The sequence below is a fragment of the Poecile atricapillus genome, chromosome Z, assembly GCF_030490865.1.
Source record: "Poecile atricapillus isolate bPoeAtr1 chromosome Z, bPoeAtr1.hap1, whole genome shotgun sequence".
Taxonomy (NCBI): domain Eukaryota; kingdom Metazoa; phylum Chordata; class Aves; order Passeriformes; family Paridae; genus Poecile; species Poecile atricapillus.
The window spans coordinates 100612730-100637322 of record NC_081289.1 but is presented as its reverse complement, the minus strand read 5'-3'; the positions used below and the strand labels follow the sequence as shown (position 1 = coordinate 100637322).

At 43.5% G+C, this 24593-nt stretch overlaps 1 protein-coding gene across 1 annotated transcript; it reads left to right on the top strand.

Moving 5' to 3' along the window:
* Window positions 1–92: 92 nt before the first annotated feature.
* Window positions 93–24264, top strand: CHRNB3 (cholinergic receptor nicotinic beta 3 subunit). The gene is made up of 6 exons (XM_058827895.1): window positions 93–583; window positions 14445–14596; window positions 15608–15652; window positions 20204–20313; window positions 20538–21420; window positions 22735–24264. Exons 3-6 carry the CDS (start codon window positions 15626–15628, stop codon window positions 22867–22869), a joined length of 1155 nt encoding a protein of 384 aa, XP_058683878.1. The 5' UTR covers window positions 93–583; window positions 14445–14596; window positions 15608–15625; the 3' UTR covers window positions 22870–24264.
* The last annotated feature ends 329 nt before the right edge of the window (window positions 24265–24593 follow it).

Here is a 24593-nt window from a genome sequence, read left to right as displayed (position 1 = left end):
TCATAATTAAATTATTAATTAAATCTGTCCACAGTCTTGCCACTACTAGTTCAGTTAGCACTGAGTATCAGGCTTTTTGTTGTGCAAAATGAGCCACTGATAATCCTGTAGCTGCCTCCTTCTATTGTAAAATGCAAATAGATTGTATAGCCTAGGCTCACACGTTCAGGAAACTTGTGAGAAGTTACTGTCTTCTGCCTCTTAATTGCTTCCAGTGGTCTTTTAATTAGGGATGAGTATGGAGAATGCTACCAGACCAGTCATTAGAGTGTTTGTTTGGTTTGATTGTTGTTGTTGTTGTGGTGATGGTGGGGGTGGTGGTTTTTTACTTTGTTGTGGTTTGTTTTGTTTGTTGGTTTGGTTTGGTTTGGTTTGGTTTGGTTTTTTTTTAAATTCATGGAGAACTTGAGCAACTCAGGCAGGCTTCTCATTTCCTTTCAGGTTTCATTGGATGTGACCATTAGAGAAGCAGAGTCTGAGGCTATAACAGTCATCTGTAAAAGAACCAGTGCTCCAATATTTGAGGTGATGAAAGATGTGTGACTTTCTACTGGCAACTCTTCAATTCAATTACCTGGGACAGGTAATCCAGAAAAAGGAAGAGGTCTGGCCTCCAGTAATTGTGTCTTCTTTTGTGTTTGGCTTATTTAGTAGCCTGCAGCCATAGTCCAATACTCTCAATCCAAGTTCTCATAGATGTATTCAGGACTTTGATTTAGCAGATTGTTACAGCAATATACTGGAATTGCAGAACAATCCTAATATAGCAGCTGCAGTATTGACACAATCACAATTCAAATATACTGTTGTCCTGGTTTAGACCAAATTTGGGAGGGACCCCTTTGGAGGAAGTTTCCTCCAAAATTTGCCCTAAACCAGGACAATACTGTTCAAATTCCCATTACTGGTCTCTAAATGCTTGCTGTCATGACATTGTGTCCTCACAATTACTGAGAAGAAATATGCAGGTTACACCCAGCTCATGCCAGTTACTGTCTTCCAAGCTGATTTTTTGAGTTGTCTCTTTTCTATACTTTATATTGGGCTGAGTCACATATACACTACTCTCCCACGCTGGCCTGGTTAGCTCAGGAAAAAAATTCTCTTGACTAATTATTTCAGGGAAGGCTGTTTATTCAATCTTAGGACTGAATGATGCAGCTGTATTCCTAAAACAAAGTTTTCCATCCAGTACCTCTTGTGCTGGGATAATTTCATCTTTCTTTATGATAGTTCATTGTTTTTCCTTACATTCTTCCTTCAACACATCATTCTTGTGCATATCCTCTGGGTATTCCTCCATTGCAGGGGTCAGTCACCCATTCTCATACTTTTCAGGAATCTCACACATGTATTTTGCAGAAAAATTTAATTTTTTTTTGTCTTCAGAAAGGAAGACATTTTTAGGGGTGATACCTTTTCTATATTAAGAGGAAGGGATCTTGTTCTTGGCTTAAGAAATCCCAAGACTTCCACCTGTACTTACAGGCTTGTGATAATAATTATAGCTGCTAGCTCTGAGAGAAGGAAGCTTTGGATGTCTGGTTTCACAGCTCAGTCCAAATTTCTTGCCCTTTTTTAGTGTGGTTTGTTGGTTTTTTTCTTCTTTATTTTGTACTGATAGGATCAGACTCTTCATTCATCACTTCAGGGATGCTGATGCTGCCAGGTCCAGAGGAATATTGCCTTCATATAAAGGAAATCTAAAGGAAGAGTTATTCCCAATGGAGTAACTGGTTGTGAACCAGCAAGGTGGAGTCTTAAAGCTTTTACAGGAAGTTGTGTGAATTCAGGACACGTAAAATAGCCTTACTGATAAATGTTTCAATTTCTAATTATTTTATGCTTCATCATTCAGGCTTGTCTCAAGCTGATACAATATTATATCAAATGATTTTTTGGTGGTGGCTTTAATCTGAGGAATTCTAGGAATTGCTGTCAGAAGAATTTTGATGGTATTATGTCAAGGGACTGAAAAAGAATTTATTTAACAATAACCTCAAATCCTGTTGTATGTGTAGAGTTTCAGTTTTTATCTCTTTTTTTTTTCTTTCTAAGTTCAGACAGGGAAATATTTCTACTAATTTTTTTCTTTTTTTAATGACAAGGAACTGAAATTGCTCAGAGTTTGCTTATGTGTTCAGCATGGTGAGGAACTGGGCAGGTTCTTTAGTACAGATACAGCATGGAAATCTCTTGGTATAAAAAATGCTATTTCCCCAAGTGAATGCTCATGTAGCTGTTTCAGCTTAAAGAACTCAGAAGGTTTGGAAATGATTTATTTTAAATATAGGCATCCACAAACCACAGTTATAGGATCAGTGGAATTCCGTTTCTTTGGTACCGTCATCATCTGACAAAGATTTCCTCATGCTAAATCTTCATATAACTGAAAAAAAAATTTGAATAGATATGTAATAAATTTTATACTCAAATGTTCAAGCAAGCTTATCATAACATTACTCAGCCTAATAGTATCATTATGGTGATAACCATCCTTCCATCAGAATTGATGTTCACCTTTTTACCTGTCTACTGATGTTGCTAGAACTTAGACTTTTTGATTAATGCAATAGCCACCAGGTAATTGACATGTATATGACTTCAGTGATAAGATGTAATTAAATAAATATCTACAAATGGTGCTTTCTTGTGTTGTTCACAGTGCTGCCTGGATTCCTATACCAAATAAAAGCCCAGCCTCTTTCAGCACCTTTTACTTCTTCAGTCATAGAAAAAATCAGAAGTTTACACATACAGGAGATGTCATTATCCTTGCTTTTCACAGTAGGATTGCCACAAAATGCTGCCTAGTAAATCTACCATCTCTGTGATGAGATTTGAGTATAGAAGTAAGACTTTTCTCCCTGCTAGAAATCTTTTATAATATTGAATGGTATATAATTTTCTCTGAGTGTTCCTTGTGTGCCCCCCTTTGCTCCTTTACAGTTTTACTCGTCTCTCTTAACAAAGGTTCATCTGGTTTTTTTCTAATACTATCAGAATTTAAACATCTGTGATTTCCAACACATCTTCTGATCTTTTGTACATGATAATGAGACACTGACCTACTAAGTTGCAGAGCTTGTCAGCAACTGAACAGGGAATTGAATTCAGAAGGTGAGGCAGTAACCTTTTATTATGGACTGGTAACTTTTTGCTGTGTCATACTATAAAATGTGCCACAGAGATGAAAATGGAAAATGCTGTTGGAAACAGGATTGGAATGAAAAGCATGTCTCTGAAGACTGCTTTGGGTTAATTGGATGGGTTTGGCCTGAGGAAAGAGGAGCTTGCTTAATATTTCAATGGATTTCACTCTCTGTGCTTTCAGTCTGAGTTTTGCTTTTATTCTGCTTGCCTCTTGGTTCCTATACATAAGAGATATAAAAGCGAGCTTAGCCATTCCCACAGGATGGGAGAGCTTTCTGAGCAATGTCATCACCACTGATGTAGCTTTCCCGCTTTCTCTCTCCCCAAAAAAATCAACTGTAAAAGACATGTTAGTGCTGAAATGTTAAAAGCCTAACTGAACATTTTGGGCAAAGCTTTACTGAGTCCCGTGGAACCATAATTTGTTCTTTGAATTTCTGAAAATGGTATTGTACCATTAGGAAGTCCACCATGGACTTTTCTCAGCTTTGTGCAGAAGAGGGTTTCTCTTCTGAGAAAGAAGGGTGCAATGAGAGCCTCATTGTCTCAGACAAGACAAAGCAGCTTTGTTCTTTTGGAACAAAGCCATGAAGTCATGTATAGCTTCAGCTGCCAAGTGCTTGCTCATGATGTCACAACAGGAGACGAGCTCACAGCAGTGTGGCAGTCTGCTGTGCTGCTGTCAGATCATGGTAAGATAAAATTCAGCTGCAATGATAAATGGTTTACCTGACTAAGGTGCCTGATAGCATTCCTATGCAAACAGTCATCTGCATTACCCATAGAGGAATTAAACTCTGCCATCTTATTATTGCTCCTTTTGATTTCACTGATTATCATGTTGTTTGCACCTGGTGTTAATGCATCAAACTCTCTGGGCTTACTGAGAGCCTAAAAACATTACAAACCATATGAAATCAGGTCTGTTGGCTGACTTGCATTAAAAGTGAATGTGAGGAGTTGCCTCAGTGCAGAGATACACAGATGATAATGTGGAGAAGCATGACAGCAGCCCAGTTTGGCCTGAAGCAGTTAAAAGGTGGTTTTGAGCCTTTGTGAAGTTTAGTGGAGGTGGCATTTTTTCTGTAAGCTCTATCAGGGCCAAGCCAAGTTGTCTTCTGGCACTCTGCCACATCATCCCTTGACTTGCCAGGGGCTGGCTCTACACTTACCAGCCTTCAGTTGGAGAACTGGACATCTTCCCAGCCCATTTTTCTTGTACCATGGGAGTAGTCTGCAGACCATTTTGGCTGTTATCCCATATGTTCCTTCTCCTCCTAATATATACAAATTGTCAGACTCTGCTCCCAGTTCAGGGAGTTATTCCAACCCAGCATGAGTTTACTAATAGGTGAAGTTACCTGAATTCCTTTAGGTTAATTCTTCTGACTAGGCACAGGGAGGCCATTAAAAGTCAGAGGGAATAGGTTATTCTGAAATGGTAGAAAAGGCAAAACTAGTTTTTGCATGTTTTATAGGTAATGTCAATTATGCTTTCTAGTGAGGTGAAGATGTAAACATTTAGTTTTGTATTTAGCTTCTCTGGCTTGTAAGAAGCAAGACAAATGATAGATATCAAAGATGTCATCGAGTAGAGACAGCTGTTTAGGTCTCAAAATCCTCCTGTTTGCTGTTTCATAACTTTCAGCTATTTCATGAATTTACAGAGTTTTAAGGTATATTCATGGGTTATACCAAATAATTACAAAATTATATCAAAGAGTTATAAAACCGTTACTACCAAATAATTACAGGACATTCGATTACCTAACATTATTTTCACATCACTTTTGTTATGATTATATACTGCCCAAAGGTTAATTCTTGCAAATTATATGAAAAGCATACTCTGACTTCATTCAGAATCTGTGAAAGCATCTGATACTCTATGGTATGTTTACACTCATGTTTAACATCAATTTTTTACATAGTTCTGGGCTAGTTGATATTACTCAGAACTATTCTGTTGAGGATATAGGCTATTATGTATGCATGTCAAATACCTTTATTTCTTCTATACTCAGTACTCTCAGGCATGAAGTCTAATGGGGTTTTGTTTGTACATATTCATGAGCATGGTTTTGTAAACTCTAACATAACAAGCAAATACCTGGAGGTAGACAATATGGAATTTAAAGTATACAGGTAGACATTCAAGAGGACTGTAATGCTTCATACAATAAAGAAAATTCTGGAAGTTATGTGAAAGTTGGTTTCTAAGTCTACATTTAAGTGTACTATCTTTGTCTATGAATCAGTGAAACTAGAAGCCCAAAATGTCGCTGATGTTCAAAATTACAGTCTTGTGTATACTGTTTTTGGTTCTTACCTGTTAACATTTCTATCTAATCTTAAGAAACATCTAGAAGGAATAAATATTTTTCTTTATGAAGTATTTGGCAATAACCCCAACAATGTAAGACTCAGCATGACAAGCAGGCATCTCGGGATAGAAGACTCTTATCCCAGTTCAAACCCTCAGGCAGGAGCCTTCAAAACAGTAGAGGGCTGATATAAGCCCTGCTGTGGCACCCTAGAGAAGGGCAGGTAGGAGTTGGCAGGTGGTATTACACGAATAACCCCTTGCAAAATCTCTCACCACTGGTTTCCCATGGAGAAGGTGGTTTTATGATACTTTGACAGAGGTGAGGTTTGATCTGCCAGAGCAGTTTCTGCTTTTTAGCCAGGGATGATCTGAAGTAAAATGTATGTACATGGTAGGACCCTGAGTTTTGTGAGGCTGAATATGGCTGAGACAATTAGTGCTGCTGCATTTTCTCTAAAAATAGTAGTTTTCAACAGCACCACAACGGCATACAGTAATATAATGAAGAAAAACACAAAGTAGTTTTGGCTTCCAAACATTTCTAATGAAACGTGGTAATTGTTTTTATCTTTTAGACAGTCCAGAATTACTATCTCTGTCAAGATACATTTCTAAAGCTAAAAAAGCCTCCTTATTTGGATTGCATGGACTACATGGATCCACAGGACAACCATCTCGGTTTACTCAAGAAAAGATCATAAAGAGCAAATGCCTGCAAATGGAGGCAGGAGCAGAGCTTATAGAGGTCATCCAATTTCGGACAAAGCATTTGATTTTGCTGAATCTTTAAAGGATCCCCCCATCTTCCCATGCCAGATAGCTCCAAAAAGGAAGTTGGTCAGCTACCACCATTCCGGCTGTGGACTGTCACATCCAAAGAGAAGTGGATAAAATGAACAAAGCTGCACAAAGAGTCATGCAGCTTATCGAGGCTGTAGGACATGGCAGGAATTGCCCTTCAAATTTTATGATTGCCTTGGGGTTAAAAAGCCTTTATTAGATCGGAATGAGAAAGCAGAACCTCTTTTTGTAGGGCACTGCATGTGTTGGGGTAAAGGCTTCTAGATAGCAGGTTGTAACCATTGAAAATGGGGGGATGAGGCAGTTAGGCATGAGCCAAGTTCCTCTGTTATTCCTGAAACAGTTGTCCTTAAACCAGATTTTTCTCTCACATCTTGCAAAGTCTTGATCCCCTGAAATCGTCCAACCCCTGACATCTGAACAGCAAGTCCATGATGCTGCAGATAAAATTTGAGCTGTGAGGGGCATTTATGAAAGCAGAGATGAGCTTGATGTAATGGAAAGAAACGCTGAGAAAATGGCAAAGCTGAGCCAGACCTTTGCTTACAATTATTAACACAGTACAAATGGGTTTGAAAATTAACATATTCAAAGCTAGGTTGTGGCACCAAAATGCAGGAATTTATCACAGTGCTGTAAGACACACTCCTAAATGAGACCTCACTGTAAAGTTAGAACTGAAAAACAACTATTCTAATGCAGAAGGTGATGCACTGCCTATTAGAAATATTAATGCACATGGAGTGATGGAGAGCCTCTGCACCTCCAAAATACTGTGTCTCACTCCTGGTGAAGCACTGGGAGATTTTTACAGAGCTATTTCCAGCAGGCAGTTGTGTGGACTCTGCACTGTCAGGAGGCACAGAGACTCGGCTCCGTCTCAAGTCTGCATTCACACGGACACAGTAGAAATGGGAAGGAGGGCAGGGAGGGCTTCCTCATGGTAGGAAGGTGCCAAGGAAAACCAAGGACTAAAATGACTCTTGTTGTGCAAAACCTTGCCCCTGTACTTGCAGAGCCTGTTCATTTGTTCCACGTGTTTCACCGCTGCTGAAACAACTGCGTGGGTGCACTTGAAAGAGTTCAGTTCAGTCAGCCTCCTGGAGGGCTCCCGTCAGCCCTTTCTGAGCCTGCTGTGCTGAGTGCCTGCGTGCTCCTTGGCTGACACAAAGGCAGGAATTTTCATCCCTGAGTTCCTAGCACTTCACGTTACACCGGTCTCCTAAACGGAGCTCACGCAGCGTGGAATAGGCACGGTAGCCCAGACGAGTGGGCCGCAGCAGCCGTGTGCATTCCCTGGGCAGGGCCGGCAGTCCTGGAAGCAGCAGGGCCCTGCGCTGCCCGCCTCCTGCCACGGCGGGGAGCTGGGACAGCGGCCACGGCGCTGCTGCGCAAAGGCACGGAGCGGGCAAAGCACCTCCGCTCCGCCCGACAGCGGGCGAAAGGAGGAGGAGGAGGAGAAGAAGGTGGAGGAGGAAAGTGGAGACTGTGCTAGGGCACTGCGGGAGAGATGAAGGCAGTGGGATGTAGCGCAGCTCCTGTCGGAAAAGGGTGCGTGGAGGAGGAGGGATGGATTAGAGGGGAAAAGGGCGGTCAGGGAGAAGGTGAATGGGTTTTGCGTGGTGTGGCCGGTAAGCAAGCCAGGAGGAAGACGGAGGAGGGCGGACAGAATGTGTGGACAGATGGACGGTTGCCTGCAAACTGTTCCATCTGGCACATGGAAATGTCTGGTGCTGCACAAATTGCTGGTGAGCTGGCTAAAAACAGCTCTGTTCTTGCCCAGTGAAGATGCACATTTTGAGAAGCTGCTAGTGAGGGGAGGCGTCTGCTGCTGGCGAGAACTGAGATCAGAAGGGACCTGAGAAGTGCCAGGGCAAAGATGAGATTCCAGGAGTTCTGTCCTTTCCCACCCCATTTTTGCTTCAGAAACTGTCCCTTACCTCCTAAGGGCAGGTGTTCATCTCTTGGCTTCCTGTGTCATGCCAAATGGTACAAGATGGATTCAGTCCTCCCTTGGGAGCTCTGGGGAGCCTGGCTCTGTCACAAGTTCTGGCACTCCAGGTGGGCTTTCCTTGGCTTCTGGCATATTACCTGCAGGGACCAGGGAAGCTGAGATGGGTTTGGGAGGCAGAAGACACATCTACCTGAAACATGTCTCTTGTTCCATAGCACTGTCTTACCTTTCTTTTCTTCTTCCTGGAGCAAACAAACCCAGGGGTACAGCAAACTCTATTTTGCCTCTTGGTTTTGGAAGCAAAGCCTCACAGTTCTGGTTCAGAGCATCTCCTATCTATGTCCTTCCTCTTCACCATCCTTCTCACTTTAATCCAGGTTTCCCACCCTCTGATTGCCAGCCAGCTCTGTCACCTCCTGGAATCTCTGTTTTCCATGCTTGACTGCATGATGCCTTCAGCATGGCTTAGGACTGTCCATCATAACCCTGAATTTTCAGTTGTTGCTAGCATTAACCATGTGGGCTCAAACTGATGGATTTGTGCCTCTAGGTAGATTTCTCTTTTTCTTTTTCTGGGTGTTTTTGCTGCCTAGAGGGTGAGGCCCAGCTCCATTGTTGTTTGTGCCCAGGCAGTACCTGGCTCTTTGCAGCCTGGAACTGCAGCCTCATATTAATTCCAAATCCCATGTAACCTATGGAAAAGCAAAGATATTTTCTCAAAAGAGGATAGTCACTCAAGTGCTGCCACAAGCTGCCTGCTAATTAATTTGCTATCACAGGGTGGGTGCATCTCATGCTTCATGGTCCATCTGGCAAAATGGAGTATTCATGCATACCTTCCTTTCCAAAATGCTGGAGTGCACAGCTGCATAAAGAGCAGAAAACAACAGGCAAACAGAATTTCATTCTCCAATACTCTCCTCTGGATATCTGATAACTCTGGAAGCCAATGACCAGGCAAACCTGGGTCTTACCTCTAGGCAGTGGGTGATACTTCCCTCTAAGCAACTATCATGTAGTAGCAAAAAGCCTGCTCTTGTAGACAGATAATAAATTAACTCCATTGCCTCAAGGCAGCATGCTAAAGCCCTGTGAAAAACAAGTGTCTCTCATATTGTCTAACAGAGCAATGCCTGAATGCAATCCCAGGCAGTAACTACAATCAGAGGTGTCAGTGGGCAAAGACTTGCAGTCATGAAGCAAAATGATGGATGATGTCTGAGGATGCTGAGTCCTGTACAGGACCACAAACATGATGGAAAGTATGGGGTAATCTGCAGACAGCATTTTAAAGGGGTAATCTTTAAAAAGATTAAAAAAACCCCATTTGTATCAGGCAGAATTATTGTGTTTAGTCACCACTCAGCTTTGTGGCAGACTCAGCAGTGAATGACTGCTGTTCTCTTGAAGATGGTATAAAAAGAGGAGCTTTCCTGTGTACCTCAAGAAGTTGTGTGCTTTTGCCTGGTGTCGATCTAATAGGGAAACTGAGAAGTTACAGCAGCTGGTGTTGAAAGTACACTTCAGTGAAGATGGTCTTTTGGTAGCACTCTTGTTTTTGCATGGCTTTCTGCATCTGAGATGAGGAAAGGTGCAAAAGAAGCCTGCTGCTCCTCTAGTCCTGCTGGGTGACCAGGGGGAGAACTGCAGAGCTAGGAATGGCCCTTGTAGATTTCTGGTGTGTAGTACAGTAGTGGAAAAAGCAAACTTGCTGAGTTGCTGCCAGTGGCCTGCCTGACAGCTAGGGATGAGGTAGGTTGCAAGGCCATAGAAGGATGAGTAAGTGGATAGGACATTACAAGAATGTTACCTGCAGCAGCAATGTGACTTTGAACCATACTTAAATGGCAACTTTTTCATTACAGGAAGCTGAATAATCTGGTAAGATTGTAGCTGCCAGTTATCAATCCTCTGTGAGGACTTTAGATAAGGCAAATCTGAATCACAAAACTTGTTACTGTACCAAAATCTGGGCCTCTGCAAGAAGTGTACCTTGTGTTGCGGCAAAAAAAAACCTAGGCTTCCCATATAAAAGTCAGCAAGCAATTGATTAGCCAGCAAGAAATAATCAAAGCAGGAAGAGTTTGGGGTCTGGGGACAAACTAAAATAATTTTGCCTGCCTCTTCCTTGAACTTGAGAACTTCAGGGGAAAACCTTCTCTTTGGAGAGATATGCCAAAGTAACTCTTATTTGAGAAGAAAACAGAGAAGATCCCAATATCCTTCAGCAGAGGAGTGTCAGGGGGATGGGAAAAGAGGAACCTGCATCCCTTTTGATTATCATCAATTTCTGGTGGTTTCTGAAAGGAGCCTTATATGAGGTGTTACTGGGGAGGACTGACAGAGGTCTGGCTACAGAGAAACTGGCTAAATAATCCTCACTCCCACTGCTAAACACAAGACCCTGGGGCAGCATTCTCTGTTAAGCTGTGCCAGTGGATAGTACTGTGCAAGCATTTCTGTGCTGCTGTCTGTGATGTTTTGTGTATGAGATACAAATTTAGCAATCAGCATCGTTTTCCCACTTGCATCTTGCTGGGCTTTTTTTTTTGTCCCCGAATCCATTTTATGGCTCCAGAATAGCAAGTGTAGCATGAAAAATGAATAAGCTAAGTTAGGTCTATAGAGAGTCTGTCTCTATTATTGGACCAACCAATGCAGCTGGAGCAAACAGATAATCTTGAAGGCATCTGATTTATCTTTGGATCTCAACTGCAGCCTGTTGGTTTGTTGTTTTTTTTTTTTTTTGAGCTGTAATTAGCAGTATCATAAAATATATTTTTCCTCCATAAAAGACTTTCCTCTTGCATACTCCTAGACTGCAGTGCTTATAGCCCTCTAAATACTGCCACAAAGAGAGATCAGTCAGAATTTAGGACCCAGAGTCCTGTTTAAGGCTTACAGGATGAGACAGCTGACTGAAAATCAATGAAGTGTGATTTACCAGGCATCATAATGAGGGCAAGATAAGGCTAGAAAGGTGCTGCCTTGCCTTGCAGACTCAACAGTCTACTTCGATTTTTAACTAGATTGTTTTAGTCCCTGCAAAGATGAGACCAATTTGCATATGAAAAGAGAAGATCAGATTTAAAGGAAAAGCCACGGTGGTGCTCATGCTTTGCCTAGTGCTCTTTGCGCTGTGTCTGAGCCGCTCAGGTAGGTGTGATTTCTTCTTCTTCCAAGCTGAGCTGCAGGTGTTAAAGTTTTTTTTTTCTGCTGGCCAGTTAGCTTCTGTTTTCTGGGATACGGTGAATGCTGGCTTCCCTGGGTCATCCTTTGAACACTGTGTGAGTAGCAGAAGAGGGTTATATCAGTTGCTGCCTTTGTATTGCAGCCATGGTCAGTTTGACAGCTAGGTTCTAATAACTGGTGGTGGGGCAATTGCCGGCTAGAAATTAACAAAAAATCCTAAGCTTGATTTTTGGCTGCTAAATGGAATTAAGAGAAAATTTCTATCACCAAGAGAAAAACTGAAATGCTTCAGATGAATTGATAAAGGGCTAAGTGTCTTGTCTGTACTTATTGGGGTGTTTTGTGCATTTGTTTAGCAGACTTTCCGCCCCAGAACTCCTGCACCCATGGGAAACTGCTACTTGGATAGATCATAGAGAGAGGCAGGAGCTGGAAGGACGGGGGAGATGGCAGATAGTGCTTGACTACTCAAATGCATGTTAACCTGCCAGGGAGCTCCCTAGTTTTTGCCTCTCAGTGTATCATATGGTACATTCAGGGATGTATCTGTCCTATGGCTGCTTCTCCATTTTTTTCCAAGGCAGTGCTACTTAGTTCAATGTTTTCTCCATGGTTTTATCTAGCGTAATCAAAAAGTGGGGCTTGGTCAAAGGATCTGTTAGGCTATTTTCCCATGTGATATTTCTTATTTTCTCATTAATAACTTCTGCTTTTAAACTATCTTTGTACATGTATTGATGCCGTCTTATAGAGGCAACAATTTTCTTCCTTCTGGCTTTCTTCCTTGTGAGACTCCTCAAGTCTTTTTCATGTTTTTGTGGCTTCCTCAGCAGATGAGATTCAACATATCCAGCCCCAAACCCAGCTTTAGTACCTATCTTCTATACCAACTTGGAGCACTAGGTACCTGAACTTTATGTGAGATGTGGGCTGTGAAATGGCACCATTTTCTTTTGAGGGAGGCCATACACACCCACAGACATAGAGGGTGTGTGGCTGCGTATTTGTGTGCAGGATGTTGTACAGAAATAAAAACAGAGCAATGTATTCTGGTATTAAGACAGAGCTGATTTTGATCCTGTGTATTTTGGGGTTATGGATTTTTCTATTCAATGGCTTTTCTGTTAAATTTCCTTTTTTTAACAATCATACACGCCTATGAATCTCTTAAAGGGAAAGCAAAATATCTAGGAGATGAAGTCTCTGCAAAGACTCCTACATGTCAGGGGGTTGGACCTCTGAGGTTATGGGTAGTGAAGTGGGAGAAATATGTTCTTTCTCTTCCTTTGGTTCCAGAGGCAATACCCATCTGCTATGTGTGGAAGCCAATCTAGTTTCCTAGAACAGACCACACTGTCCTTCATTTGCTGTGGCACAGCTAGGGTCAGCTCTGGCATGAGAATAAACCCTGGAACAAGCAGAAGGGACATTTGTGGAAACAGCAGACCTCAAGGGCTTGTGACAAAGTGACAAGACAGAGTGTGGCCTCAGGACCACTGTCAACTGTGCTGACAGCTTCATGAGCCATGCCTGGCTATGGGATGGAGAAGGTGTGGAAAGGAGTGTGAAAGCTCCTTCTGACCAGCCAGTCTCTACCTGCCCAGGGCTTGGTAACCTCACCATACCTCACCACACCTGTATTTCAGCTACAGAGGACAAACACAACTTGTGCTAGAACATCTGACAGTAAAGTTGTTAACCTGTGAGTGAAGCACTAGGTTTCAGAGTTTATAGCTCCTCAAACAGGAGCATCTTGCTGTGGCTAGAAGTGAGGAATAACAGTGTTGCTTGGACCTTGTGCTATCCTGAGAGGATTCAGACAGCATTAAAGAATGATTTTGTCCCATGGAAAGCTCTGTTATGAGAGCAGGTTTTTGCTTTGGGCAGTTCTTCAGCTGTGTTGCTTGCTGCCCTGTCTGCAGCCTCAGACAGACCCTGACCAAGGTGGAGGAGGTTGCACAGTCTGTTGTGCTCAGCAGCTGCTGGGGAAGAGGACATGGGCAGAGATAGTGGTCCATGGTCACATCCTTTCCTCCATATAGGGGCAGAGCACACCCCTCTGCCTCCAGTTTTCTCGCTGGAGGGGCTGCTGAGTTTGAATGCCCTTTTTCTCCATGTGGCACAGAGACCCTGCTGGGGGCTGCCTTGACTCTGATCACTGATGCACATGGTGTATTGACTGTGCCCTCCAGGGCTCTCCCATTGTCAGGTCCTGGCACCATCCATGGGCCATGATGCTCTGCCTGCAGACCCTCCCTGCATTTAATACTTGGCAATCCAGGCACAGATATTCTGCTCCCCCTGGGGCTGGCAGGGCACAAGCTGGGCCCTGGACAGTGGCCTGGGAGGTCCCTATTGCTGCTGACACAGCAATATCAGCTGTGATCCCTGCTGTGTAGGGCCAGTCTTTTTTCCTCCTTGGTGGCTTTGAAGAGAGGCAAAATCCTTCTCACCCTTGACTGCTATGTATGTGCACATGGGAAGAGATGGAGGTCATGTCAGAACTTCAGAATCACTTCAGAATGTGGGGCTGAAGTTTGGGAAAGGATGGAGTGTCTGAACTGCCCCTTTGTGGTGGCAAGGGGAAAGGGGAGCATGGTGTCAGTGATTGTGCAAGTCACAAGTTGTGCAGGAACAGACCATGATGGCTCTGTGCTTGCCTATCACATCTATCCCTGACTCCATCATCCAGCTCCTACTGCTGCCAGATGGGCTCTTTTTGCTTTGACAAAAAGGCCATAGCAAACGTAAACCTAGTACAAAGTCATCATTTCTCTGCTCTGATGATTTTTTTTTTTTTTAATGTGAGTTGGGCTTGGGCTCTATTGCCTTTCCATTCACTTCCCTTGGTTCTGCTGAGAGTCTGTGCATCTGAATTTCTGCAGAATTTGCTGTACAAGACAAGACCTGCCCAGAGGTGAATTTTCCTCACATCATTGCTCTGGCTCACTTCTTCAGGTCATGGCATTTTCTGTGTCTGCTTTCTGTCAGTGCCTCCACTCTGTTGCTCTCTTCCAGATGTGAATGCCTTCAGTTCAGTTGCTGAAAATGAGGATGCACTCCTCAAGCACTTATTTGAAGGCTATCAGAAATGGGTCCGCCCTGTGGAAAGCTCCAATGACACCATCAAAGTCCTTTTTGGGCTAAAGATATCACAGCTTGTGGATGTGGTAAGCAGTGTTCAGTAAAACATCACTTTTATAGATAGTCGTGCCTCCACCTGGGAGGACTGGTAATGTAATTAGAGTTTGCCTCCTGACACAAGAAATGTGCAGTGATGGCTGGGCAGCAAAACACTGAGCATGAAATGGAGATGGTGATAGGAACTTCTTCCCTCATCCCCAACATGGACTGTAGGACTCACTTGTTTTGGAGAAAACCTGAAGGTCCTTTTTTCCCTGCTGTTCTCAGGGAATAAGGTGTAATTTCCATAAGGTTTTAATCAAACAACCCATGCAAGACAGTCTTTGACATCTATGTTGTGATTTAATGACAAGACAGCTACAGGAGAGGACTGAGAAAGAGTAAGAGCTGGTTGTACATTATTCACTCCAAGAAAGCTTGCATTGAGGCCAAAGGTAGTTTAAGTCTTAACCCAGCTGGTCACTAAGATAAAACTCTAGAGTCAAAATAGATAATCCTGTGTTTCTGTCCATGTGGAAGTTTTCCCTTCTCTTTCCACTGCAGTGCACAGTGGAATTTGCACAATGCCCAGAGGTACCCACACAACATATAAGTGTGCTCCTTATATTCCCCAGCCCCTGGTAATGTCCCCTTGTGCTGTGGAAGGCACACTCTAATTTTGTGCTTTATTTAAATATTTAGGACAATATTTGAGCTTGTATCTTTCCAAACTCACTCCAGGTCCAGCAGTGCAGGGAGATGAGCATGCTGAGCCCACAACTCAACTTGCTGGCTGAGCCCTGCTGCATCCTGGGTCTTTGGCATATGATTCCTATGAAATGCCAGACCTCAGTTTTCCAGCCTCAGGGGCTCCCAGTGGTAGCAGGGACAGCACCTAGAAAGTCAGTCGGTTTTCCTCAATGGTGACTGAACAGCCCAAGCCCATGGGGAAGCAGGACCATAGGGATCTCCTCATCTCAGCACAGGGTTGGACTCATAGGGTCTGTTTCTAATGGCTGCTTTGGTATTTCAATCCTCTCTCCCTTCTGTCATTCTAGGATGAGAAGAATCAGCTGATGACAACCAATGTGTGGCTGAAACAGGTAAATTAGAGCATATCAGACCTCCCTTTTCCTCACGTGGAACTGCTGAGCTGAGTGGCCATCTCAGTCTGCTGCCCACTGTGCCACCCATCCCATTTTATGATGCTGAGTGACCAGCACCAAGACACCTAACCTGAAGTTTTTACTTCACTCTTCTCACTTCAGCAAATGTATAGATTCAGAAAGGTGGGCAGATAGGCCTTTAGACCTATCTAGAGGGTACCCTCTTCTCCTGACCTGCACCCCAGCTGTGTGCCCAAGCCAGCTGTATTTCAGGGAGGTGACACAGCTGGTACTGCAGTGGCTGTCCCTGGGATGTTTTATGTACCCTGAGGGACTATCTTGTGTCAGACTTAAAGGTCACACAAGTACTGTCTCCCTTGCCTGAGCCAAGAGTGGTGCCTCAGATAGATTTCTTCATTCCTCAGCATATGTAAAGAGAACGAACAGGCCGGTATGTTACACACACACATACACACACACACCACAGACCTTTTCCCATTAAAAGATGTAGCAAATGAATCTGATTCCTCTATCATAATTGCTTCTGGAACTAACAGTGATTTATGCAAACACAGGACAAGTACAAGTTGAACTGTTAGGTCTCCTTACTTCTTCTTCACTCCTGAAGAACTGTTTTTGGTTTATGTTACATTGCACCAGTTTATTGACCTTGTGACAATTATTTTAAGTCTCTCAGCCTTGTGAGTATCTGTAAAGATGTCAGCTGATCCCAGGCAGAGGACATAAAAAACAAACCGTACTTGAAATCATGCCATGGGGAAAGGTTCTTGGGGGTCACTGGGCTGGTGGATGACAGTGACTCAATTTTTTTCTCAGTCTGGGTCTTGTACTGCTGCAGTGAGATTCTGGCCGGAGCAAGACCTCTAACATCAAAATGGATATTGTGTGTAAAGATGATCTCTCCCTTGAAGAGGGAAAAGCTCAGACTTCCCCTCACTGTGGGGAGATACGATTTTTCCCTTTTGTTGGAGAAATTTCTCTTTGTTCCAAATACAGCTGCTGGGAGCCTGCCCTGAATTATTACAACTTCCCCACCTTCAGCTGCAACTGTAGAGCCCCTTTTGTGTACAAGGCCACATCTTGGCTCCCTTTGAGTATCCACTTGGGCAGACAGCAGAGCCCTTCTGTAAATGGCCCTTATCTGTCCTCTCCCCATTCCAACCCACTCTCCTTACAGGCTGTAGCACCCACCTTCACCTCCAGGTTCAAGCCCTGTGTACTGTAGACACACTGATTTCTCTGGAAGCCTTTGGAACCCTCAGATTTTAGCCAGAGCAGCTCCTCAGCGAAACTCAGGACTGTGATTTCCCAGAACTGGGGTCTCTGGAGTTATTACCATTTCTAATACTGCTTCTCCATCTGATGGGCTGAGAACATCAAGGCACAAGGTAATGCAAAGGGAGTAGAAAATGAGGTACAGGCTGTGGTTTTCACACATGTAAGTGCCCTCAGGAGCTCAGGATGAGCACTAAATACCTGTGCCTGACCCAGGTGTCCTGCTGTGGAAGTTGTGTGGTAATCATTAAGTTTAGCTCCCTCAGCTTTTCCTTGTAAGAGAGATGTAAGAGAGATGCTCCAGTCCCCCCATCATCTTTGCTACCCTCTGCTGGACCTGCTCCAGGAGCTTCATGTCTTCTTTGTCCTGAGGAGCCTAAAACTGTACACAGTATTCCTGATGTGCCTCACCAGGGTGGAGTAGAGGGGCAGGATCACCTCCCTTGACCTGCAGGCAGTGCTCTTCCTAATGCACCGCAGGATCCCATTGGCCTTCTTGGCCCCCAGGACACACTGCTGGCTCATGGACAGCTTGCTGTCCACCAGGACACCCAGGTCCTTCTCCACAGAGCTGCTTCCCAGCAGGTCACCCCCAGCCTCTGATGGTGCCTGGGGTTGTTCCTCCCCAGGTGCAGGATCATGCACCTGTTGAATTTCAGAAGTTTCTTCTCTTCCCATCCCTCCAGCCTGTCAAGTCCTTCTGAAGGGCTGCACAGCCCTCCAGGGTGTTGGTCACTCCTCTGAACTTTGTGTCATCAGTAAACTTGCTGAGGAGGCATCTGCCCCTTCATCCAAGTCTTTGGTGAATAAGTTAAACAACACTGGGCCCAGTATGGAAACTTGGAGGACACCAGAAGTGATAGGCCTCTAACTTGACCCTGTGACACTGATTACAAACTCTTTACGATCTGCCATTCTGCCAGGTCTCCATCCACTCACCCAGTCCAAATGTCCCGAGTTTGCCTACGAGGATATTGTGAGAGAGACAGTGTTGAAAGCCTTGCATGTAGTCAAGGTAGACAACATCTAGTGCTCTCCCCCTGTCCATCCAAGGAGTTGTTTCATTTAGAAGGCAGTCAGGTTGGTCAAGCATGATTTACTTTTAGTGAATTCATGCTGATCGCTCCTGATCAGCTTCATAATTTCTCAGCAAGAGTCTTGCTTCTCTTGGACAAACAAAGCTTAAACCATAAAGCTTTTTTGGTTTTGGTTTTGTTTTTTTTGTTAACTTCAAACATCCTGATGCTTAAGATGGTGGGACTTGATACACAAAGTTCAGAGGAGCCTTTAGTGGTTGCTGAGAGTCTGGATTCAGGCAAGCTATGGGGTCTACTAGCAAGGGTCAAGAATCTGGGTCTAGTGTTTTTTGTTTCACTAGCAGTAGGTTAAACTCTTCAGTGACAGCACAGAAATGAGAATTTGGCAGAGCTGGAGGAAGGAGAGAGTGATTGCAATGTCTAGAGCAACTTGGAAGAAAAGGAGAAGAAAGAGCCTTATGCATCTGCTGCTAGAGTTTGTATTGGCATAGCCCACAGGGAGATTCCTGTTTTAAACTGCTCATCTTCGAAGTTGCACACAGCCTATTTTCTGCTCTAGTAAGAAGACACAACCATTTGCCTTGCAGACACAAAAGAGCACTTTAGATGGGAAAGAAATCAATGCAGGGCAGGGGGAAAGTGAGGAGTATTGCAGATGGAGCAAATAACCCAGGCCAAGGGGCTGATCCAATTCAACTTCAGAGGGATGATTCTATCTCCAGGTGGCTCAGAGGGTACTTGCTGCTCTTGTGTTAATGGAGGCTACAAGGTGACTGTGTTGGTTGCCACTCAGCCCCACTAACTGTCCCCTTGCACAATGTATGTTTCCAGCCTAAGCCCCATTGTACCTATTACAGGAAGTGTCCAGGACATAGGTGAGACTGTGACTGCTTAACAGCCTAGCTTGCTGGGGGCATCTGTTAGATACACATCCTCAGGGAAAAGTTAATGCTAGAAGTGGTATTCTCTGTCCCTGATGCTGAGGCTATGAACAGCAATGGCCCCTCTTGTCTTTCCACACCTGAACAATAACGAATGTCTCTAGGCATAGCTGTGAAAATAGCTATATTCTCTCTCTCTCAGACACAGACAGACAGACAGACAGACAGACACACACACACACACGCACATATTCACTATATTTAGCTTTGATTCCACATGTATAGCATGTGGAATCAAAGAAATGAGAAGGGAACAATATGGAGAATTAATAGACAGTATTTCTATTTTGGTTCATCCTTAAATCATGGAGGAAATTGCCCAGTGGAGGCCGAGACATCCACATCCTTGGAGACCTCTTAGTGCTGCAGTTTCATGGAAACTGGTTCATCTTCCACTTCTTGGTATTGACCACAGTCTACAGCTCTTGCATCATGTTGCTGGTATTTCTGTGGACAAACGAATATCCTCATCAATAATGAACAAAGATCAGAGAGCTGATTTTCCATTGCTTTTCCGTGGAAATCTCCAGGTTGTTGGAGCCACTTTGTTATGATCTCCTTATCTGAAAATCCAAAAAAGGAAAGAAAAATTATTCTAGAGTTCAGCATGATGAAAATGGAGAGGACTCTTCCGTGCTTTTGTAACCTAATTCTTTACAATATCATCATATTCTTTTTCATGCAATAGTCTGCAGGTCTTTCTAATGAAAGATCAATTTTTTTTTTTTTAAATTTTTTTTTATTTTCCAAGTACAGTGTACAGATACTAGGTGTTGTGTTCCATTCACTGAAAAAAGACAGGTCTCCACTGGAACGTGAATTAAAGCCACTTCTACTCATTTGAGTGCTAGTATCCACACCACCTAGTGTCCATGGGGTCTTCCATGGGATCTGTGACAGCCAATATGAGCTTGGGCTGGTTCTCAGAGGGAAAGAGAATTGCTGCACTGAAGGGAAGTGGCTCCTTCCTTCTAGACTACTCTCAGGTGGGCTGTGCAGGGTGGTGAGTGAAGTGAGAATCAAGTGCTTTGCAGGGGTGCTGGCCTTGGGATTGCCAGCCTAGGTATGTGTTCTTGGGTGTCACCTGTGTCTGGAGGAGCAGTGCTTGTGGGGGTTGACACCTCCCAGCCATGCCTGTCTGGCACCCTCTCTGCAGCTGAGCAGCCTCATGCCAGGCTCAGCGCACTGTGCATGCAGTTGTTGAGGCACATGGAGGGGTGAGGAAAGAGGCTTCTGCATATGAGTGGGCAGAGGACTCTGCTGTTCTGTTATAGGAATGGATTGACCACAAGCTCTCCTGGAATCCAGATGAATATGGTGGGATCACTGCTATCCGGGTCCCCTCTGAGTCTCTGTGGCTTCCAGACATCGTTTTGTTTGAAAAGTGAGTAGCATGGCTCCTTGCTCTGGGCTTAGGCCAGAGCTTGGGCAAGGCATGTCAGCTACCAGGAGGCTTGTGTGGGCTTTCAGAAGGCTGCTTCTTTAGGCAGTGTGAATGTTGTGCACCTTGTGCTCCAGGTGAGGGATAGAAAGCAGAGCTGAAATGGGGTAGGACTGGGGCAAACATAGTCTTGAACTTGGTACTGTTTCTTCCTGTGCAATTCCCAGTGCTGACGGACGTTTTGAGGGATCCCTGATGACCAAAGCCATAGTGAAGTACAATGGAGTGGTGACCTGGACACCACCGGCCAGTTATAAGAGCTCCTGCACAATGGATGTGACCTTCTTCCCCTTCGACAGGCAGAACTGCTCCATGAAGTTTGGGTCGTGGACGTATGATGGCAATATGGTGGACTTGATTTTAGTGGATGAAAATGTAGACAGGAAAGACTTCTTTGATAATGGGGAGTGGGAGATCTTAAACGCCAAAGGTATGAAAGGCAACAGGAAGGATGGGCTGTACTCTTACCCATTTGTCACTTATTCCTTTGTTTTGAGGCGCCTTCCATTGTTTTACACTCTTTTCTTAATAATCCCTTGCCTGGGATTATCTTTTCTAACTGTCCTGGTGTTTTACCTACCATCAGATGAAGGAGAAAAGCTTTCATTATCGACATCAGTTCTAGTCTCCCTCACTGTTTTCCTTTTAGTGATTGAGGAAATAATCCCTTCTTCTTCCAAAGTCATCCCTCTGATCGGTGAGTATCTGCTCTTCATCATGATTTTTGTGACCCTCTCTATCATCGTGACTGTGTTTGTTATCAATGTCCACCACCGATCCTCAGCAACTTACCATCCCATGGCTCCCTGGGTTAAAAGGCTCTTTCTCCAGAAGTTGCCTCGTCTGCTCTGCATGAAGGGCCATGTAGATCGCTACTCGTTCTCAGAGACTGAAGAAAAGGGAACCACCTCGAAATCAAAGTTTCTGGGGAAGCAGAAATACAAGCAAGCAAAAGATGGAGAAAAAATTGTTATTGCCTTTCTGGAAAAGGCAGCTGACTCCATTCGGTACATTTCCAGGCACGTTAAAAAGGAGCATTTCATCAGACAGGTAGGTGGAGGGAGGGGAAGGAGGGAATCATAGTTTCCTTCACACCAGTGGCTTCCAAGCTCTTTCCTTTTCTGCATGCTTTTCCCTTTGCCTCTTCCTCCTGCTCTCCTCTGAGACATACTCTTCCTCAGACCTTGAGAAATAATGCATTTTTTGAGACAACAGATAGCTTCAAGGAGAACTGTATTGTTCTGTGGGAGTCTCTGCTCTTCACAGATGCAAGACTCCAGGAGACTCTCCTGGAGAATTCCTGGTTTGGGATTATTTGAATAACCTTGTCCTGTGTAAGTTTGGTATACACATGAATCTAGAAGCCTCTAAACTGTCATATGCTCAAAAAATAAAACTTTTACACTTTAATGCAAGCTCTACGGCATTTGCTAGGTGTCAGTCCTGGCCTCCGAGCACATATTGTGCACTGCATAGCTGCTCTGTTTTGAGTGAATGTCTTCCAGATTTTCACAAAAACCTGTTTAGATTAGCTCCCAGCTGCTATCTTTCACCTCTCAATGAGCCTCCTGGCTTTTAAAATGGCAAATTGCTTTGTTTGCAAACAATGCATCTCATGCAAGGGTAGGACAGCAGAGCAATGCAGCTAGCAGCATTTGGAAAACTTCTGTTAGCACCCTCCTGTCAAGAGCTAGGGCTTTGATCAAACTGCTGAGAGGACTACAGCAGAAAGAAGAGCAGTAAATCAAACATGTAGTATGTGTACACATATTGTGCATGACTGAAACCTGTTTGAAGCTAAAATAATTTTAAGAAAAAAAGGTCCCTTGAATCACCTCAATAAATAGCACTTTTATGTGTGCATTGTTGTGCCAACTTGTCAAAATTCAAAAATTAAAAATTCACAATTCAGAATTTCTCTCCTGAGTGTAGCCAATCTTAGCCAAAAAATCACTTAAGCAAACACAAGTAAATGAAACTGCTTGTACTGGAATCAATGCCTGTGTCCAAGTGCTGTGCCAGAGCTTCATCCTGGCATTTAGAGGGAAATGCAGGTCTGTAAGAAGAAATCTAGTTCACTGTAAAGCCATCTTCAAGGCTAAGTCTGTAAATTTTCATATATGCACTTCACTAAAAGCTTTTGTGCGGGCTGAGGAAGTCTCATCACCATGTGCAGAGAACTGTGGAATTGTTTTGGAGGTTTGAGCGATTTGCAGCTATGAGTGCTGAAAATGTGATCTCTGTTAGTTTTAGGCTACCACATACTACAAATACCTAATTTTAAAACCAGATTTGGGGAGCTGAAATATATGTAGCAGTATACAGGCTTCTTACTAGTGTTTATCCTCCCTCTGTCCTTCCCAGGTTGTACAAGACTGGAAATTTGTAGCTCAAGTCCTGGATCGGATCTTCCTGTGGTTATTTCTGGTGGTGTCGGTGACAGGTTCAGTTCTCATCTTCACCCCTGCATTACGGATGTGGTTGAACAACACTTTGTAGAAGACACTCGCACAGTAAATTACAAGAACAGTGCCAAGGGACAGTGGTGCCTTGGAGCTTGGTCTCTGCTGCACAAGAGGAGAAGCAGCAGTACAAATAAGGAAAGGTGATAGTAACAGTGGGCATTTATTAGTGCTTTCAATCTTCATAATAACTCTACTAGTTACAGATTTTGCTGAAATCAGAGAAGAGCTTGGTGCACAGCCAAGGCATAAAGTGAGCTGGGCTTGCACAACTGGGTTATAATTATTTTATTGTTAGCTTGGTTGTATTACTATAAAAGCCAAGATTATTAGTTAAAATTGGAAATAGAAGGTCTTGTACAATCATTATACTAAAAAGGCTTATCTGTCAGTTAAAATGCTACATTGTAAAAGAAGTTACTGTAGGAACACAAATCTTTAGTCAGTTTATCTGTGTTTACAAGTAAAAACCACTGTCTACATGCTTTATGCATGTGTCAGAACTGGCAATTGCATAGCATGTGCATTAGAAAAAGTATAAATTATTCTTAGATGGGATACTCAAAACCTTGACCCTCTAGCTTCTCTTTGCTGCAGGATCCGCTCAACAAGGGCAGAACCTACCACTGCCCATCTGCTACCAGCCTTTATGGCATGCACAATTTGTCTCTCACCTCAGCCATCAGGAAGCTACAACGTATTGCCCACGTTTCAGTATTACTTGCAGTTTTGCTTGCTGCTCTGTAAGGTACCAGAAAGCTGACAAAGCAAGGATTTTTCCCCATGCTCCACATTTAGAAACTATTATTCCTTCACCTGCTTGTTCACAAGTGGAAGATCACCTAAGCAAAGGTGGCTGTGCTGCTCCATAAGGCAACAGTGATATTCCTGAAGTGTTCAGCTGGAGGGAAGCTGCAGACCTGTCTTTTGGCAGATGAAAATTGTGGTTGTTGCAAGAGTGGGGTTTCTCTGGGTGTCAGGAAGGTACATTTTTGGATATTGGCTTGTCCATGTTTCCTAGGCAGTTCAGAATTTCATTCCTTCAATTCATTTATTATGGGATCCTTTTGCATGATTAGAAACAGCTCTTGAAAGTGTTAAATAAGTGAGATGTGACAGAAAACACCCAGGTGAAACTCTCACAGAAATGAAACTCTTGCCATTTTTGCTGGGGCAGTGTTTTCCAACATGGAAATATTGGAAATCAGATTAGAAAATCCTATTCAGAACTTGCAAGTATTTCCAAGGTTAGCAAGGGTTTTGGAGATCCAACTTTTGACAATCTAAGTATCTGTTAAAGTTTTAGCTAGCCTTGAAACTGTCTCCCTAGAGATGGAGGTTAGAAAGTGTTAAAAATACATAGGGGTGTTCTTATGCTTGGATTGTGCCACCAGACCTCCATGAGTTAATGTAATCTCACCAAGTTGTGTCAATGCAGAAACTTCTGTTCACTTGTGTAATTACTATTAATAAAGATGTATTTAGTAAATGATTCCTGGGGTGTCCATACACTAGGCTTTGCTGTTGATTTGTTGTCAACAAAGCTACACTGTAGCCCATTTTAAAAGTTTTATCCCAAATCTATTCAAACAGAGGGGTTGGCATATTCTTGGAAAGTCCTCATTACTTTTTAGCTCTGTGTGGTGGTTTCACGTTGATTGACATTTGGGAAAAAAGTAAGAAATCACCCATGGAAGTGATTTATTTGATAGAAGCTGCAGGGAGCTTCCTCAGTGCCTGAGATAGGCCAATAGCTGGCTA